Source organism: Acomys minous, assembly GCF_964271855.1.
Source record: "Acomys minous genome assembly, chromosome: 7".
NCBI lineage: Eukaryota > Metazoa > Chordata > Mammalia > Rodentia > Muridae > Acomys > Acomys minous.
Window position 1 is genome coordinate 1214580 of NC_140488.1, and position 14256 is coordinate 1228835.

The 14256-nt window shown below is 40.7% G+C and overlaps 1 protein-coding gene across 2 annotated transcripts in view; it reads left to right on the forward strand.

Moving 5' to 3' along the window:
- The window catches only part of TEX28 (testis expressed 28), a 52202-nt gene extending 38026 nt beyond the window's left edge, over positions 1–14176 (forward strand). For both annotated transcript variants that reach the window (XM_084788909.1, XM_084788910.1), the window contains exons 5-6: positions 12633–12768; positions 13600–14176. In XM_084788909.1, coding sequence (XP_084645035.1) covers positions 12633–12768; positions 13600–13956 — 493 coding nt within the window. In that variant the 3' untranslated portion in view covers positions 13957–14176. The remainder of the gene's footprint in view (positions 1–12632; positions 12769–13599) is intronic.
- Positions 14177–14256: the final 80 nt, after the last annotated feature.

Consider the following 14256-nt stretch of genomic DNA (forward strand, 5'->3'; position numbering starts at 1 on the left):
TTAACAGTTTTTGAGTTTTAGGTCTTCTATGAAGGTCTTTGATTCATTTTGAGTTTTTCTTAGTTTATTTACTACTGCCACATTGTATATGATGGGGCCACATATGAGGAGTTCATAGAACAACTCTGTTGACTCAGTTTTTTCCTTCCACCTTTATGTGGGTCCCCATATTGAACTCAGGTTTTCCAGCTTGCGTTGTCAGGCATCAAGTATTTTTACTTGCTAAGCCATCTCACTGGCTCCTGAGCTGATTTTTTGCATAGGATGAGAGATAGAAATATAGTTTAATTGTTGACATGTTTGTTTTAGCCAGTGTTCTATGGCTGTGAAGAAACACCATGGCCACAGCAATTCCTATAGAGAAGTGGGGCTTACACGTTCAGAGGTTTAGTCCACTGTCATGATGGTGGCAACCAGGTAGCATGCAGGAAGACATGGCACTAGAGAAGTAGCTTGGGAGTTCTACATCTTAATCCCCAGGCAGGAGGGAGGGAGGAAGGAAGGAGGAGAGAGAGAGAGAGAGAGAGAGAGAGAGAGAGAGAGAGAGAGAGAGAGAGAGAGCGCCTGGCTTGAGCATTTGAAATCCCAAAGCCCACCCCCAGTGACACACTTTCTCCAACAAAACCACACACCCTAATCTCCACTCTTTAATGACCAAGCATTCAAATATATGAGCCTATAGAGGCCATTCTGATTCAAATCACCACAATGTGGATATCTAATTTTCCCAACATCATTTGTTAAACAAACTTTTTTCCAATGTATAATTTTGACACCTTTGTAAAAAATTAGGTGGCAAAGTGGTTCATTTGTAGATCTTCTATTCTGTTCTATATGTAGGTCTGCTTTTGTGCAAGTACAATTCTGTTTCCATTCCTGTGTCTAACTCTGGAATACAATGTGAGATTAGATGTTGTGATATCTCCAATTCAAGATTGCTTTGCTGTGTACCATCTTCTCTGTGTCCATATGAACTTAGAGGGCTGCAGGGATACCTCAGTCAGCAAACTGTTTGACTTTAGGCATGAAGACCTGAGTTTGATCCCCAGAACCCATATAAAATTGCCAGGCTTGGTGGCACAAGCTTGAATGTAATCCCAGCTTTGAGGAGATGGGCACAAATGGATTGTAGGGTTTAGTAGGCAGCCTGTCTAGCCTACTTGGCCAGTTCCAGGCCACTGAGAGATCTTGTCTCAAAAAACCAGACAAACCCACAAAACCAAAAAAGGTGGATGGTGCCTGAGGAACTCAAAACAAAGTTGGCTTCTGGATTTCAAAAGTTCAAGCATACACACACACACACACACACACACACACACACACAAAGAGAGAGAGAGAGAGAGAGAGAGAGAGAGAGAGAGAGAGAGAGAGAGAGAGAGAGGGAGACAGACAGACAGACAGACAGAGACAGAGACAGAGAGACACAGACACAGAGACACAGAGACAGACAGAGACAGAGAGAAGAGAGAGAGGAAGAAGAAGATCAAGATCATCCTATTGCTTGAATCAAGTGTTTGTTAAAATAGCACTGTAGAGCTGGAGAGATGGCTTAGCAGTTAAGAGCACTGGCTGCTCTTCCAGAGGACCCGGGTTCAATTCCAAGAACCCACATGGTGGCTCACAACTGTCTGTAACTCCAATTCCAGGGAATCCGACACCCTCTCACAGACATGCAGGCAGGCAAAGCACCAATGCACGTTAAAAACAAACAAACAAATAAATAGCAGTATAGAGTACAGCAGTGTGGGTGACAGGCACTGCTTTCATTTTCCATTAACTGTCTGGCTTCCTCATTCTGGAGTGTTGCCAAGGGGTTGATGTACTAGTTACTTCTTTTTCTTGTGGTGTTGAAAAAAAATCCTGACAAACTCAAGTTAAGGGAGAAAGCTTATTCTGGCTCACTGTTTGATGGTAAAGCTCATCATTTCAGGGTACTTCAAGTGCAGAAGGAGCTTAAGGTCACTCACAGTCAGGAAGCCAAGAGTGATGAATGCACATCCTCAATCCTCTTTGTTCTTTTAAACGTTTTTTACTATGTTAATTTATTTCCATGTGTATTTGGGCACATGTGGAGGTCACAGAAACACTTCGAGGAGTCAGTTTTCTTCTTCCACCTTTTGGAATTGAACTCAGGTGGTTAGGCATGGCAGCACTTGCCTTTACCTGCAGAGCCATCTTATCCTTATTTTCTTTCTAAAGAACACCTTTGCTGGACATAAAATTCTGGGTTAGAATTTATTTCTTATAAATACTATGCATATGGAAAACAATCCATTCTGGCTTCTCGTGCTTCTGTTGAAAAGGCTATGTTAATCCCAATGAAAGAGAGTGAAGACCAGCAACCCAAATTTTTTGGTCAAATTAAACAAGCTTTATTTTCTGTCATACAGGCCTATCTCCCTGAAGTGAGGATTGAGAGAATACCATTGTGCAAAGGAGAAAGTGGTGTTTGTATAGCTTTAAAAAGAAGTGCAAGGCTAGGGAGTTTCTAAGGGTTTTTGGTTACATAGGAACTTGGCAGAATATCTGAAAATTAATTTGCTGTTCCTAAATTTTACTTAAGAATTAATACAGAACATTCCAGACCGATGTCTCTTAATCCTCCTCCTCCTCTGCATCCTGGTGGCTCTGGAAGTAGCGCAAGTCATAACTCTCTTTGCTGTTGGCGAGAACACGCAACCAGTCTCGAAGATTGTTCTTCTTCAAATATTTCTCAGTGAGATGTTTCAAATACCTTTTGGAGAAAGGCACCTCAGAAGTGACAGTGATCTTGCTCTTGCTCCGGTCAATGGTCACAACCCCTCCGCCTAGATTCCCAGGTTTCCCATTCGCTGTAGTTCTCTCCTGGAGGAACTGCTCAAAACTGGCAGCATCCGTGATTCCATCATCTACAGGACAGGCGCAGTCAAAGGCGCACTGTTTTCTTCTTCTTCTTCTTCTTCTTCTTCTTCTTCTTCTTCTTCTTCTTCTTCTTCTTCTTCTTCTTCTTCTTCTTCTTCTTCTTCTTCTATTTATTTATTTTTGCCTCCTTTGCTACAAGCTTTTTCATGGGTGCCATGGTGACAGAGGAGGCAGAAAGGGTACTTCTGAAAATTATTTGACAAAACATTTTGTCTTAACAGAATGGAAGTCAGGGTATGATCAGCGTATAGTGGGTCAAGACATGGTCAAATTTAAGTTTTACAGAAAATAGAAAGGACCTTGTTTTGACCTTGTAATAAGATGCCTTCTAGTCTTAAGATGGAGTCAGGCTGGTCCATTAGCTGCTGTTGTTTTGATGGTGATGTTTTGAATATGATCAGTTTTATTATCTTCTGGCTCTTTCTTGCAGTTTATAGAGTTTTATTTTGAAACAGTTTTCTCTGTATAGTTCTGGCTGTCCTTGAACTTGCTCTGTTTTAGTGTTCATTGGTTTTGCTGGGATGATGCTGTGTATAATTTTACTTGCTTTCAGCCATGCTTTTAAAATACTGTTCTTTCTCTGAATTCCTTGCTTTTACTCTTGTTCTTTTGCTGTTTTCTCCTACTTTAAATGGCCTTTATGAGTGGGAATGCCTCAGTCGGCGAAGTTCTGCAGCTCATTCAGTCTCACAGTCTTAGATGGTCCTTGACCTTTCACCTCTATTCCATGTCAACTGACAGCAGATTCTAGTTGTCCCATAGTCACAGCAGAGACCTTGCCAGCCCTCTATCATATTACTTACGTCTGGCATCAGAAGCTCTGACTTCTCTCACCACTATCCTGGCCTAAACTACCAGAGTTTCTCACTCCTGTGTTATCTTTTCTTTAGTCTTCATTAACCCACGGAGATTTTTACCTTGCCACTTCATTGTTATAATTTAGTAAGCTTTTTTTATCATTTAATATTATTCATTAGTATTATTCTTAACCATTAAAGCACAAATTGATTCAGTGACCTGTCCAACGAAGTGTCAGAGATATTATATCTTAGGGTGAAATGCTCCCAGAACCATTTTCTCCAAACCTACCCATTTATTTTTTATATATTTTTCTTATTTCTTAGAGAATTTCATGTGTTTGTGTGTGTGTGTGTGTGTGTGTTTTAACGTTTTGAGACACCATTTCTCTGTGCAACAGCCCTGGCTGTCCTAGAACTCATTGTGTAGACCAGGCTGGCCTCAAACTCACAGAGATCCACCTGCCTCTGCCTCCCAAGTGCTGGGATGAAAGGTGTGCGCCACCAGGGCTGGAGAGATGGCTCAGCCATTAAAGGCTAGGCTCACAACCATAAAAGATGTGCACCACCACATCTGTTATTTATGTATCTTAATTATATTTATTCCTCATTATTTTCCCCAACTCTTCCTAGGTGCACTCCCCAGATCCTTTGTGTCTTCTTTGTCTTGAAGTACCTGTCTTAGTCCTCGGGCTCTTACAATCTTCCTGCCACCTTTTCTACTTTGTTCCCTGAGCCTTAAGGGTAACAGTTGTGTTGCAAATGCATTAGTTGGGGGCAGGCACCCACAGTCAGTGATCTGTACATTTTAAACAGTTATGGCTTTCTGGAATGATCCAAATCTACTTCAAAATGAAGCTTTATTAGTGAGGAATGAAAGGTAGATTTTATCTTATATTTTACGTATATAAGTGTTTTGTCTGTATGAATTCCTGTGCATCGTGTGAATGAAATCTTCAGCGAGGCATCAGCTCCCCTGAATTTGGAGTTACAGTTGTGAGCTACCACGTGGGTTTTGGAAATTGAACCTAGGTCCTCTAGAAGAGCACTTTCCAAGCCTGTTAGGCTTCTTGGACATTTGCTTGCTTGTTTTGAGATAGACCTCATTTTGTAGCCCAGGCTGCTTCCAATTTATTATCCTTTTGTCGTAGCCTCTTAAGTACTGGAATCAGAGGTGTGTGACATCACATGCGGTTCTTTGGGAGATATTAGGCATCCAGGGTCTGTATGACTACCATCCCACATGCTTTACTGGATTCTATCAGTTCCTAGACAGACGTCTGATGAGTTGTTTCCATCCACCCTCGTGACTCCCTGGCCACCCACTCCACCTCAGCCTTCAGTTTTCCAGCCCCTGTGGTGTCCTTCATGGGGTCCAGATGAGGAACTTTAAAAATGTTTTTCTTTTGTAACTAAAACCTTAACACTTTCAACACATTCTCTTTAAATCTTTTTTAAAAAAATTAAACTTCAAAAGACTCAGCTATCCATATGACCGGGGATGCCTAGTTTGTGTGAGGCTCCAGGTTCCATCCCCATTAACACACACACACACACACACACACACACACACACACACACACACACACACACACTCAAGCATGTATGCACTCACACAAAGATTCAAAAGTACTCTCCGGGGTGCTAATATTTTCCATCCATGTTATAATAGTTTCTTTTTATTTTTTTCTTTCTTTTTTTTCTCCTTCCTTCCTTCCTTTCTTCCGTCCTTCCTTCCTTCCTTCCTTCCTTCCTTCCTTCCTTCCTTCCTTCCTTCCGTGACTTCAGGCTTCTTAACCCCCACTTCTAGGAGCCTTAGCATCATCCCCATAGACTCTTAAGGGCCTCACCTATCTCAGAGATGCTTCCCCACTGATTTCCATTCTCTCTCCTGGTCCTCCCCTTCCTATTACCCTCTCCCACTCTCCCCATGCCTCATCCCTGCCCCCATTACCCTCTTCCCACTCTCTCCCTCTCAGTTCCTTCTCTCCATCTATTTCATATGTCTATTTTATTTCCTCTTCTGAGTGAGAGTCAACCATCCTCCCTTGGGGCTGCCCTTGGCTTCTTTGGGTCTGTGGGTTGTACCATAGTTATCCTGTACTTAATGCCTAATATCAACTTGTAAATGAATACATACCATGTGTTTCTTTCTGGGTCTGGATTATCTCACTTGGGATGATCATTTCTAGTTCCATCCATTTGCCTGCAAATTTCAGGATTTCCTTGTTTTTAATAGCTGAGTAGAATTCCATTAGTTAAGCAAATGTCTTTGTTGTGTGGTGGAGTATCTTTTGGGTATATGCCCAGGAGTGGTATAGCTGGGTCTTGAGGTAACACTATTCCCAGTTTTCTGAGAAAATGCCACATTGATTTCCACAGTGGTTGTGCAAGTTTGCACTCTCACCAGGAGTGGAGGAGTGTTCCCCTTTCTTCACATCCTTGCCAGCATGTGATGTCACTTGAGTTTTTCATCTTAGTCATTTTGATGGGTATAAGATGGAATCTCAGAGTCATTTTGATTTGCATTTCCCTGATGACTAAGGACGTTGAACATTTCTTTAAGTGCTTCTCAGCCACTTAGGATTCCTCTGTTGAGAATTCTCTGTTTATATGTGCACCCCATTTTAAAGATCAGGTTATTTGGTTTTTGATGTCTAGTTTCTTGAGTTCTTTATATATTTTGGATATTAGTCCTCTGTTGAATGTAGAGTTGGTGAAAATCTTTTCCCAGTCTGTAGGCTGCTGTTTTCTCCTATTGACAGTGTCCTTTGTCTTATGGAAGCTTTTCAGTTCCATGAGGTTCCATTTATTAATTGTGGACCTTGGAGCCTGGGCTATTGGTGTTCTCTGTTCAGGAAGTTGTCTCCTGTGCCAGTGAGTTCAAAGCTCTTCCCCACTTTCTCTTCTAACAGATTTAGTGTGTCTGGTTTTACGTTGAGATCTCTGATCCACTTGGACTTTAGTTTTGTGCATGGTGATAAATATGGATCTATTTGCATTTTTCTACATGTAGACATCCAGTTAGACCAGCACCATTTGCTGAAGATCTTATCTTTTTTCCATTGTATGGATTTGGCTTCTTTGTCAAAAATCAAGTGCCCAGAGGTGTGTGGATTTATTTCTGGGTCTTCAATTTGATTCCATTGATCAATCAGCCTATTTCCATGCCGGTACCACACTGGGGTTTTTTGTTTTGTTTTTTTAAAGATTTATTTACTTATTTGTTTATTATGTACACAGTGTGCTGCCTGTATGTGTGCCTGCAGGCCAGAAGAGGCCACCAGATCTCCTAATAGACAGTTGTGAACCACCATGTGGTTGCTGGGAATTGAACTCAGGACCTATATGAAGAGCAACCAGTGCTCTTAACTTCTGAGCCATCTCTCCAGTCCTGCTGTTTTTATTACTGTTGCTTTGTAGTACAGCTTGATGTCAGGGATGGTGGTTACCTCCAGAAGGTCTTTTATTGTATAGAATTGTTTTAGCTATTCTGGGTCTTTTATTTTTCCATATGGAGTTGATAGTTGCTCTTTCAAGGTCTGTAAAGAATTATATTGGAATTTTGATAGGAATTACATTGAATCTATAGATTGCTTTTGGTAAGATGGCCATTTTTACTGTTAATCTTACTGATCTGTTAACATGGGAGATCTTTCCATCTCCTGATATCTTCCCCAATTTCTTATTTCAAAGACTTGAAGTTCTTTTCATACAAATCTTCACTTACTTGGTTGGAGTTACACCAAAATACTTTATATTATTTGTGGCCATTGTGAACAGTGTTGTTTCCCTAATTTATTTCTTAGCCTGTTTATCAATTGTATAAAGGAGGGCTACTGATTTTTGAAAGTTAATTTTGTATCCAGCCTCTTTGCTGAAGGTGTTTATCAGCTATAAAAGTTCTCTGGTAGGATTTTGGGGTCACTTATGTATACTGTCATATCACCTTCAAATAAGAACACTTTGAATTCTTCCTTTCCAACTTGTATCCCCTTGATCTCCTTTAGTTGTCTTACTGCTCTAGCTAGAACTTCAAGTACGATATTGAAGAGATATGGAGGAAGTGGGCAGCCTTGTCTAGTCCCTGATTTTAGTGGAATTTCTCTAAGTTTCTCTTTGTTTAGCTTGATGTTGGCTATTGGTTTGCTGTATATTGCCTTTATTATGTTTAGTATGTGCCTTGTAGCCCTGATCTTTGCAAGACTTTAAACCTGAAGGGGTTTGTCAAATGCTTTTATGGCACCTAATGAGATGATCATGTGGATTTTTTCTTTTGATTTGTTTATATTGTGGATTACATTGATAGATGTTCATATATTGAACTATCCCTCTATCCCTGGGATGAGTCCTACTTGATCATGGTGGATGATGCCTTTGATGTGTGCCACGATTAAGTTTGTGAATATTTTGTTGAGTATTTTTGCATCAATGTTCATGAGGTTGATTGGTCTGAAATTCTTTCTTTGTTGAGTCTTTGTGTATCAGGGTGACTGTGGACTCATAGAATGAGTTTGGTAGTGTTGCTTCTGTTTCTATTTTGTAAAATAGTTTTTGGAGAATTGGTATTAGCTCTTTCTTGAAAGTCTGGTAGAATTCTGCACTAAAATCATTTAGCCCAGGACTTATTTTTGGTTGAGAGGCTTTTGAGGACTGTCTATTTCCTTAGAGGTTACAGGACTGCTTAATCTGTTTATCTGATCTTGATTTAATGCTGGTAAGTGGTATCTATCAAGAAAATCAGAGCTAGGCATGGTGGCTCACGCCTTTTATCCTAGCACTTGGGATGTAGGGGCAGGCAGATCTCTGTGATTTCGAGGCCAGCTTCGTCTATAGAATGAGTCCAAGATAGCCAGAGCTGCACAAACAAACCCTATCTCGAAAAAACAAAAACAAAAACAAAAAACATCCATTTCCTTTAAATTTTCCAATTTTGTAGTGTACATGTTTTTGAAATAAGACTTAATGATTCTTTGTATTTCCCCAGTGACTGCCGTCCCCACTTTTCATTTCTGATTTTGTTAATTTGGATTCTATCTATCTATCTATCTATCTATCTATCTATCTATCTATCTATCTCTATCTCTATCTCTATCTGCCTTTTAGTTAGATTGGCTAATAGTTTATCTTGATTTTTGTTGATTCTTTGTATTGTACTATTTGTTTTTAATTTATTGATTTCAGCCCTGAGTTTGATTATCTTGGGTGTGTTTGCTTCTTTTCGTTCTAGAGCTTTCAGGTGTGTTGTTAAGTTGCTAGTATGCGAACTCTCCAAATTTCTTTATGAGGGAGCTTAGTGCTATGAACTTTCCTCTTAGCACTGCTTTCATTGTGTCCCTTAAGTTTGAGTATGTTGTGCCTTCATTTTCATTGATTTTTAGGAAGTCTTTTATTTCTTTTTTTATTTCTTCTCATAGAGATTTATTCCATTTCCACGAGTTTGTAGGCTTTCTATTGTTTCTGTTGTGGTTGAAGTCCAGCTTTAATCCATGGTGATATGATAAAACACAAGGGGTTGTTTCAAATTTCTTGTATACATTGAGGCTTGCTTTGTGACCAACTGACTATATGGTCAATTTTGAAGAAGGCTTCATAAGATACTGAGAAGGTAAATTTTTTTGTGTTTGGGTGAAGAGCTCGGTAGGTATCTGTTATGTCCATATGATTTATGACATCTGTTAGTTTCATTATTTCTCTCTTTAGTTTTTGTCTTGATGACCTATATGTTGTTTTAATTGAAAATTCCATATTGTTCTATTTTACGAATAAAGGCTCAGGAGAGAGATGCTGTGGTGAAAAACCTGCTAGCTAGAGAGGCAGAGAAAGAACCCAGCTGACCTTCCTACTCAGCTCACATTCCAATGGAAAAGGCCCAGAAGGCACACTAGCTCAGCTGACAGCCCAGGAGGAAAAGGCCAGAAAGCCCAAGGCCAAAGGCTTACTAGCTCAAAGCCCAAAAAGCCAAAGGCCAAGAAGCTGAGGAGCTCAAGAGCTAGAGAGCTAAGAGCCAATGGGCTAAAAGCTAAGGAGCTAAAGAGAGAGCTCAAGCTAAAATCCCAAAAGCAAGAGCCCAAGAGCTCCTTCTACTTCCACACGCTGTCTAAATCACCCCTCAACCCAAAGTCCCTGTCAGCTGGTCTCTTGTTCCACCTCTTGACCTAGGGTTAATTTATTAAATCCTGTGTACAGAGAGCTCTTGGATTAAAGGTGTGTGCTAGGGCTCAACCATGCCAAACAAAAGACAGGCTTTTACAGTTCACAACCTCAGGGATCACAATGGGATCAAAGGCAGGTTTTTACAGTTTACAATCTCAGGGATCTCATTGGGATCAAATATCCTGCCACACCTGTCCTTCATGATAGTGGGCTGTTGAAGTCTCCCACTATTAATGTGTGGGGTTCAATGTATGATTTAAGCTTTATTAATGTTTCTTTCAAATGTGGGTGCCTTTATATTTGCTGCATAGATGTTCAGAATTAAGATGTCATCTTGGTGGATTTGTCCTTTGATGAGTATGAAGTGTCCTTCCTCATCTCTGATTAATTTTGGTTGAAAGTCTATTTTATTAGATATTAGAATGGCCACTCCAGCTTGCTTCTTGGGTCCATTTGCTTGGAAAACCTTTTTCCTGTCCTTTACTCTTAGGTAATGTCTATGTTTGTTGCTGAGGTGTGTTTCTTGTATGGAGCAGAATGACAGGTCCTGTTTACGCATCTACTCTGTTAGCCTGTGTCTTTTTATTGAAGAGTTGAGGCCATTGATGTTGAGAGATATTAGTGACCAGTTACTGTTAGGTCCTTTTATTTTGATGTTGGTTGTGGTACTGTGTTTCTATGTTTGTCTTATTTTGTTTTTTGCTGTAGTGAAGTTATTTATATCCTGTGTTTTCTTGGGTATAGTTGACCTGTTGGGTTGGAGTTTTCCTTCTGATATCTTCTGTAGGCCTGGGTTTGTGCATAGATATTGTTTAAATTTGGTTTGTCATGGAATAACTTGTTTTCTCCATCTATTCTGATTGAAAGCTTTTCTGGGTATAGTAGTCTGGACTGACATCACTGGTCTCTTAGAGGCTGCCCAGGCCCTTTTAGCTTTTCTGATAGGTCTGCTTTTGTAAGTTACTTGGACTTTTTCCCTTGCAGATTTTAATATTCTTTCTTTGTTCTGTAGATTTTGTGGTTTGGTTGTTATATGGCAGGAGGATTTTCTTTTCTGGTCTACTCTATTTGGTGTTCTATAGGCCTTTTGCATACTTATGGGCATCTTTTTCTTTAGGTTGGGGAAATTTTATTCTATGATTTTATTGAAAATATTTTCTGGTCCTTGGAGCTGGGACTTTTCAACTTCTTCTATTCCTTCATACTATCTAAGATTTCCTAGATTTTTTTGTGCCAGGAATTTTTTAGATTTAACATTTCCCTTGACTAATGTTATCTATTTCTTTTATTGTATCTTCAGGTTCTGGTGTTGGCATATTGCCCAGACTCTTGTTTGTGTTCTTATATTGGCCTTTAGCCATCTGTTTATCTCTGGTAGGCCAGAAAATAGAGCTTTGGGAGAAGATGTGGTTTACCTTTGTTGGGAGTGTTTTAGGGGAGCTGCTGGCAGGGGTAGGAGTTGAATTTTCCCTCCTGGTCTCTGATGGCCCCAGGCCTCTGGGAATGCAAGTATGGTTGTGATCTGGGAGATGGAGCTGGCAGTGGGGAGAGTGTAGCTCACCACTGCTATACTTGCCCCAGGGGCACCCAGCAGGCAGGGGACTTCCACATAGAGATCTCACTTGTCTGTTCCAGGTGGCTACAAGCCTCTGAGGATGGAGGCTGAGCTGTGGGCATGGAATGTAGCACCTATAATACTTTCTTATTTATGTTTGTATGTATAACAGGTAGTATGTTTTGCTTCTATTTTTTAAACATCTGTGTTGAAATTTAGTTTGCATGTGATAAAAAGCCCCATCTAATTGCATTTCAATGGTTTTCATTAAATTTACTGAGTTGTGTGACTATTAATAAAATCCAATGTGGGCTGGAGAGATGGCTCAGTGGTTAAGAGCACTGACTGTTTAATTCCCAGCAACCACATGGTGGCTCATAGCCATCTATAATGAGATCTGGTGCCCTCTTCTGGCCTGCAGGTGTACATCTAGGCAGAGTACTGCATACATAAGAAATAAATCTTAAAAAAATAAAATCTGATGTTTGCTTTTATTTAAGTAACTTTATTGAATTATAATTCATAGCCTACTAATTTCACTCATTTAAAGTATACAATTCAGCTTGACCTAGTGGCACATGTCTGCCACTCAGGATCTCCACTCAGGAGGCTGAAGCAGGAGGATCACAAATTCAGAGCTAGCTTGGACTACAGTGTGAGATTCTGTCTGATCCACACAAAATCATACAATTTTATTGGGCCAGGGGTTAGTATATTCAGAGTTAATCCATTATCTAATCTTCCTTGAAAAAAACCAAACAAACCTTATTAGCAGTCACTCCTTGTCACCCTGATTCCTAGCCCCTGACACCCACTCATCTGAGTCATGTTTATGGATTGCATATAAATGCAACTTAACTCAGTGTGGTCTTTTGTGAGTGCCCATACTCTATAATAAAGATGCATTTATGGAGAAACTACTGCTCCTGGGAATGTTTGGGGGATTTGATAGGATATACAGATAGCTTAAATTTTTATTTCTATACTTTCTAGTCTATGGCACATTTGTTACTAGAGAATAATTGTAAATACTATCTATCAGTGTAAATATTCCCAGGCAGAGGTAAAGGAGGCAGCTACCTTTGACTCAATCCTAGGTGGGGAGGGTTTTTATTTTATTTTATTTTATTTATTTATTTTTTGTAAATCCAGCTGCAGGGTACTCTCTGCTAGCAGTAATGCTAAGATACAGAGTGAATATTACTTTCTCTCTTGCTTCCTAGACAATCAATAATGGAAAAACAGGCGAATTATCACTTGCAGAGATACCTGGATGAGATTTGCCATCTCAAACAGCATCTGGCATGCACTGAAGAGAAAATGGCCTATTTGTCCTATGAAAAAGCCAAGGAAATATGGGTGAGGGCCCCAGGGAGAAAGCGCTAGTAAGAAGGATGTGGGGATGAAAAAAATCTATTTGGATGCTCCCAAACCAAGGCAAGAGTAGATCTTCTAGCTATGCATGACATGATGTGCCTGTACCTTTGCTTTAGAGCCAACAATGTTCACCCTGCCTGTGTGTGTGAGCCCCACTCCTCATCATGCACCCAAGCTGCTCTGGGAACTTTGGACTGTACTTCTCATCCTGTAGGGGACAATCACTGAGCCATAGCCTGGAGTCTATAACCTATAGATCAGGGGTGAGGCCTAAAAAGCCCAAGAGATGCTGGGGTGTTTGCATTGTTAGTAGAGGGAAAGTCTCTGGGAACCTCTTCTTGGGGTCTGTCTTCCTGCCTCCCAGTTCTTTCTACACTTACAGCTCCTATTTCTGTTCCTGGTTAGCCCTTTCCCACCTAGGTCCTCAGTCTCAGTAGATAGGACCCCATAAGCCAGCACTCCACAGCAACTATCTGTGTCTGTTGTGCATGGCCTAGACGTTCTCCTTATCTTTTCTAAAGGCATGAGTTCATCAGGTGTGGTGGCACAGGACTTTAATCCCAGCACTCGGGAAGCAGAGGCAGGCAGATCTCTGTGAGTTTGAGGTCGGCCTGGTCTATAGAGTGCATTCCAGGCCAGCTGGAACTGTATAGGGAGATCTTGTCTCAAATAAATAAGAAAGAAAGAACCAGAAAATTAAAATATCCATCTCAACAGCACTTCCTGAGCACCCCCCAAGTAAATAAATTATTAAATTAGATAAGCACATTTCTGTTTTGACTTCTGGTGAGTGTATGTGTTTGTTGCTTACAGGATGTAATGGAGACGTTCAAGAGCAGAATAACTAAGCTAGAAACTCTACAGCAAGCTACCCAAATGGAGATGATGGCCAGCCTCAGAACCCGTCCCAAGGACTTTTTGTTCAGATTCATAAGCCTGCTTCTCACCCTGACCACTATCCTCTTGGTCTTGATCTCTACTTTGTGTTCTTGCCCCTTGCCCCTGCTCAACTCACGTCTGCGCGTGTTCACTTTATTTGTGCTGATTGGTCTTGGGACCTTGGCCTGGCAGAAGCGACATATCATCTCCATCATGAACTGGCAGGCCTGGGTCCCCTTCAAGTGGAGACCAGACTTCAAGGACACTAAGCCTCCATTAGATGGACACTGAGGGGCAAGGAGTGCTGCTCACCTGAATTTGTTCATTCCTTCCCTCCGTCCAGATGTTGAGGGTATCCAATAAGCCCCCCCTAGAAAGCTACTTCATTGCTCTCACCTTCTTAATTCTGTAACTGTGAGCCTAGTGGGATGTATGCAGATGCCAACTTGCCTTCTTCCAGTTCCCCATTATCTTTTCACAACATCTATAGACATGGGGATTGGATTAAAGATGAAACACCATATGTTCTGGTCTCTTTGTCTACACTGTACTGTGTCCAGATCTGGTGCCTGAACACCCAGCAGTTTAGAT